Source organism: Arvicola amphibius, chromosome 11 (genome assembly GCF_903992535.2).
Source record: "Arvicola amphibius chromosome 11, mArvAmp1.2, whole genome shotgun sequence".
Taxonomy (NCBI): domain Eukaryota; kingdom Metazoa; phylum Chordata; class Mammalia; order Rodentia; family Cricetidae; genus Arvicola; species Arvicola amphibius.
In genome coordinates this window covers 70,576,425-70,582,424 of record NC_052057.2, presented here as the reverse complement: position 1 = coordinate 70,582,424, position 6,000 = coordinate 70,576,425, and the positions used below count along the sequence as shown (strand labels likewise).

Here is a 6,000-nt window from a genome sequence, read left to right as displayed (position 1 = left end):
TTCAGTCTGCACCAAGCACAAACACATCCAATGAAGAGGCGTAAAAACTGTCTGCTCCTGTCTATGCCAGGTGAGGCAGGAAATGGATTCCATTCTTCACGTTAGCAATGTGGGGTGTTCACAATGACTGATTTTAGCAGCAACGTGGAATTTTAGAAAAGGAAAGGGCAGAGTGGTGTGTTTGCTACTCTGGGTCAAACCCAGTCCCCCCAATAAAATATTAGACAAACTTGATCCAAAAGGTAATTTCACAGCAACACAAAGCCCAAGATGAGAAGGACTCCTGCCCACATAAATTCATCATTTTGGAAGAATCTTTCTTATGATATGACAAACATGGTCACCTGTCATCACCCCCGCCCAGCTGCAGACTTACGTCTTTCGTGTCATAAGTAGAGAGCAGTGTTGCAACATTCGTGTGTGTGTGTGTGTGTGTGTGTGTGTGTGTGTGTGTGTGTGTGTTGACAGCCAGACACCCCTACTGGGTACTGGACCTTCTCTGTGCGAGGAGGGAAAGCCTGTGTGGAAGGACTGATGGGAAGTGTTGCTGATCCGGCCACGTGGCAATGTCCTCATTGACACAAACAAGAAACCCGGACACAATAATAATTCTGAGCACATGGAAACTCTGCTAGGCTCCAATTAATTTTATTAATAAAATATATCTATTATCTATATTCTTTTTGTGGGATGAAGCATTTGAATAATCATTCTTTCCCCAAGTAGTTACATATAATACATTAGTGTGGAAATAAGAAAGTGAGGTGGGCCGGAAGACTTTTAAACCCTTTCTCAGTTATGAAACTGCTCTGTCATTTTTATCAAGGCCCTTCTAGCCAACACTCAAAAAAAATAGAAAAATTGATGGGATAAAAGATTGGGAAAATAAAATCCTTGTTGACACTTGACATTCATGCTTTTGGTCTTAGATAACATTATCAAAAAGATCCATTATCTACAATATTTATACCCAATACTTAGCTAAGGCACTGCAGAAGTTTGTGCCCAAGCTTCCTAGAAGGCATTTCAACCTCATAATAGCATTTCCCTAAACAGAATGCAAAAGAATCATCCATTATTACAAATTTACACCAAAAATTCTTTCTGTACACGATTGTCTCAGTGATGTACATTTTACATGTTTAAATTAGACATAGTTTAAACTACTTTGCAATCTGCTAAAATTCAAAGGACTTGCCGTATTGTCAGGCAAAGGCCTTCCTTTAATTGATTATTTCTTATGCTATCGCCCCTCCAGCTATTTGATACCGAGAAGTCTGTCTTGGTGAATTCTATGTTATGTGAGTTATACCTCAGCAAATCTGTTTTTCAAAAGTCTTTTCATAAATAAGTAGTGATGTACAGATTGCCCTGGGTAGGAGACATCGAAAAGTAAACCTTTGAGAAAAATACCTCCACTGATGTCCAGGAGACACCCTTCAGTCTTTGCTGTGGAATCAAGTTTGCTGGGTTGGAGAAGCTGTTTACGTCACATTTGCTGAAAACCAAAGTGTCTGTAGGTCTTTTCTTCACAGGTTTGAACCATGTAGCTAACGAAGCCAAGACGCCTCACACTGTGCTAGAATATTCTCATGGCTTGCTTCCACCGAATTCACAGTACTGGAGTCAACAGCTGTTCTGAGGAAATGCACATGGTCCTCCATTCACCTCGAGGGGAGCAGTCAAGACCACAGCAGCCATGCCTCCACACGTGGAAATGGCTACATTCTGCAGTCCAGCACTGACACAAGACTGAGGCCTGCTGGATTGTCTCTGGCCACAGGGCAGTCGCGCAGTGTCGAGTTGGCACGAGGTTGTTACAGGTACTCTAATTCCAAGGCATGATGCAGGGCCATGAGGTCCGAGTGACTGGAGACTCTCCAGAAGGGCATGGCATGCTGCAGAGGGCAGACATATGGTAAGGACAGAGAGCCTGACCAGCAAAGACCCTCCCATTTCCTGTAGAGAGACGCAGCTATGCTCACCCCCGTCTTAGTACCATAAATACTGCCAGTCGGCATAGTCACGTCACATATACTTAGGACACAAATCTGCCCCTCCCCCACCCTAAGAACAATTGTGTGAATGTAGTATCCGTTTCTTTCTACTAGAACGCCGCTGTGACTTGAATGACAATTCCAAACTTCAAATAAAAGCTACTGAAAAGAAACCGGTGCTTTTCCATATACGTCCTTGGTGGCTGTCAATGTTGAAAGTTTACAAAGCTTACACTTTATAGGTTGAGAAGTTTTCCTTATTTGGCCAGTATTTTACTTTTTTTTCCCTAAACATAATCTTGCACACCAGTGAAGCCACTTTTCTTTTTCATGACTATTCCATGTGGGCCGAATTGTCAATGAGCATCTCAAGTTGGTGTGAGTGTGTACATCTGCAGTTGTTTAAGCCATTAAGACACAAATCAGGCCCAGACAGAACTGTCTGGGAACACCTGAACAAACCAGTTGTCCTGGAAACAGGGTGTCCCTCCTTCCGGGGAGGCTGGAAGCCTTCTGCTTGGGAGCACTGGGCAAAGTATTTATGCAGCAGTAAAATCTTTCTCCAAGAACAACGTTCTGTTTCCTTCACAGGAAAACCGATTTCTCTCATACACATGTATGATTTGTAATTATAGTTCTGAAGAGTTTGAGGAAATTTCATGAGAAGTGGAAAATCTGTCACAGAAGCTGGATTTTCAAGTTCAGTATGTAGTCTGATATACCTCATAAAGCTCCTACACAATGGCACATACATTATTTAATATACTTATAAACAATATGTTAATGTTGTTAATATGTTCAAATTACCTGCTGAAGTCTTTTACTGTAATCTCTAACTCTAATAGCATGCATTCCAGACTCAGCCCTCTGACAGGAATCCATAGAGCTTTGCTGTGTGCCAATAATCTCCACAGATGTATAGGAAGCGTGCTCCCTTGGCAGTATTAGGTTGTAACCTGTACTGTGGCTCATTCCTTTATTCAACAAAGATTCTCTTCTGTGTTTCTGGGGTCATGGTCTAGGAATAAAAGTCTGAGCCAGGAGGTGCCGGCTCACCCTCTCAGACTGTGAAACACGGGAATTCATCAGTGCGCTAATATGAGTAAGGACACAATTACCTTTGCATTGGAAACTAGGGAGCTCCCCAAAATAGTGACAGTTGAGCTGAGTGTGGGAGGCGAACATTTGGAAGGATGCTCAGATGGCCCCGTGGCTTGAGGCACAGATAAAGGAGAAGCCACTGACACTGACTACATCTGTGAGAGAGGTACAGCTGGCTGAAAAAACCAGCTACCTCACGTAAACTCTAAGTCACTTCATTGATAACAACGACTTATGCTCCATCGGCTGTTCTGGCAGGGCTGTGGATAAGGTGACCCAGCGGAAGTACCATTAGTCTACTGCGGAAGGAAGAGATGAGAGAGGTTTAAAGAACAGCAGTTAAGAAGAACTGGAAGTAAGATCCCTACTGGCTCTGGGCTAAGTCTGAAGCCTGGATGCTACAGCGCGCCCCTCCTGGTTCCTTCTGGCCAGTTCCTGAAGCTGCACAAAAGAACAGCGCAGCACAGGCACACATAATCCTGTCTCCCATGGTGTTGATAGCAGATACTGAAAAGTCGAGTGACTGACTCACAGCGGAGGGTGGCAAACTGATCACCTGCCATACAGAAAGCTTTCCTCCTTTCCCTTATCATAACAAATCCCTGCATATTGTAAAACACTATAGGAATACAGACCCATGTACATAAATACAAATCACTTCTTTCCTGTCCCCTAAAATGGCCGCTGTGAGCGTATCTATGCTTTGATAGATGTCTACACAAAACCAGGCATATATGCAGTTTCCACTTGCGGCATGCTCATTCTAGATACATAATGTCTTAAAGAAAGCTATTCATTGTCTTAACCTGCAGTTTACTTAACTGCCTCCACAGTGGCTATATTCATAGGACTTGTTTTTGTAGTCTGTTTCTTCATATCTTATCATATTTTTAGGTCTTATTTTAAATTTGTGTGTGCGCGCGCGCGCGCACAGGCACACATGCAGAGCTCGAGTTACAGGTAATTATGAGCCATTCCGCATAGATTCTGGGAATCAAACGTGGGTCCTTGGCAAGTGTTCTTCACTCCTGAACCATCTCTCCAGACCCTTCTTGCAGCTATTGTCAGTGACTCATTCCCCAAAGCAGCTGTTCGCCTCTGTTCACCTTATTAAGTCTAGGAACTTCAGGATGCTAGGAGCATGCTGAAGGCTCTTTAGATGGCCAGCCAAAAGCTTTAGACATCCACCTCTGAAACACATCAACTACCGCAGAAGCTCGAGGGCTCTGGAGATGAGCATGTTCGCCTCAGCTAGGTCCCCGTTATGTACAGCTGCTATCAGTTCAAATCTGAAAGCCACCAGTGTACTGTGGAGGAAGTGACAAGGACACTCAGAAGGGGACTGAAAAAAATCCAGTGACTCCCCTGACACGTGGCTGAGGTGCCAAACAGGCACTTTGATCCGTAGGCTGCAAAAGCAGTTCTGGGAAGTGTGCCTCATCCATACAGGTATATTGGATGCCAGTCTAGAGCACACTTAGAGTATGTAATTTGAAATCAAAACGCAAATATCTAGAAAGAAGAAATTATTGCCAGAGCCCTGAGTTAGAATGTTTCCTAGCACTGAGAGACAAGGAACTTCTCTCTTCCCCTTTAGAGCATTGGTAAACTCAGGTCAAGCTGCACCCTGAAAACAACACCTGTGGAACAAGACAGCTCAGCTCAGTGCAGGGGCCTTGAAGCTGCTCCCTAAACAAACCTGCCAGAGGTTTGGATGAGAGCTGACAGACCCTAGAGACAGCGGCACTGAGACTGTTAGCTCCGGCCTCATCACCATCTGCTCATCGGAAGAATGGGTAGTACCGGCTGCTGTGGGGAGCAGCATCACAGGACCGGAGGGACTCTGCGCCGTGTCCACAATCAAGTGGGTGCTTAATAGGAAACAGCCTTGCAGAGAAGGCCACTGACTCTTGTTAATAGCGCATCAGACCACTATTACATGAGGTAATATTTCCCTGCCCAAGCATATACCAATGCCAAGGTTTGACACTTGATACTACGGGGGAAACTGGGTGCTAAGAAGTGTGTGTGTGTGTGCATATTACTCTTGGCCACTAAAATAAATATTTCTTAAATAAAACCAGAAAGATAGGGTGCCAAAAGAGGAAAAGAGAAGCACATGGCTTTGAAGAAGCCTGAGCTCAAGTCTTCCCTTAGCCAAATGAGGTTCCTTTATGGCACCATCTTTCTAAAGCTGCAGTCATCAGGAAATGAATTCGTTAGAGTGAAGGATGCGTTGTTGTTTCCAAGCTTATGGTTAAAATAAATGCCATTACCTGTGGTACCCCATAGCTGAGCCAAGCACTAAAGCATGACACAAGGGCATGCCTCATGGCTCAGGACCGCTGGGCAGAGGAGACACATCTACTGAATCAGCTCATCATGACCAGGGGCTGGGTGAGCATCAGAGTAAAACGATGAACGCAAAGAGAGGGAGTTTCAGCCGCAAGCTGGGCCTACCCAGAGCTGGAAGAATAAACAAAGCTCAAGGGGCCAAGCAGGTAGGAGTGGGACTCCTGCTTAGGTACAAAGGGGATGAGATAAAGGGTACAGGAAGCATCTTCTGTAATTAGCCTGGAATGTCCACAGGCTGGAATGCCCTGCTCAGTACACAGACCAATAAGGAAGGAGGCCTTTCAGGGGAATGCCCTGAGAATATAGGTGAATGCGCTTAGATTTTTATCTTGCAAATGAATGGGAAGGGAGGCTGATACTTGCTGGCTGCCTGAAAACACAAGGAAGAAGGGCTTTGAAACTATTCAGGGTCCGGAGAAAGGGAGATTTGGAAGTGTGGCTAGTTTGTCACAGAGAAAGCTGGGTTGTAGCTGGGGCACAGGGCAGGAGATATGCTGAGAAATGGGACAGTTGAGCCATCTGTGGCTGCGCGACTCCTGAATTTATT

General features: G+C 44.7%; 1 protein-coding gene across 9 annotated transcripts in view; it reads right to left on the bottom strand.

Moving 5' to 3' along the window:
- Window positions 1–1,790: 1,790 nt before the first annotated feature.
- Window positions 1,791–6,000, bottom strand: part of Eya1 (EYA transcriptional coactivator and phosphatase 1) — a 137,656-nt gene continuing 133,446 nt past the window's right edge. For all 9 annotated transcript variants that reach the window (XM_038347576.1, XM_038347577.1, XM_038347578.1 and 6 more), the window contains one exon: window positions 1,791–1,898. In XM_038347576.1, coding sequence (XP_038203504.1) covers window positions 1,818–1,898 — 81 coding nt within the window. In that variant the 3' untranslated portion in view covers window positions 1,791–1,817. The remainder of the gene's footprint in view (window positions 1,899–6,000) is intronic.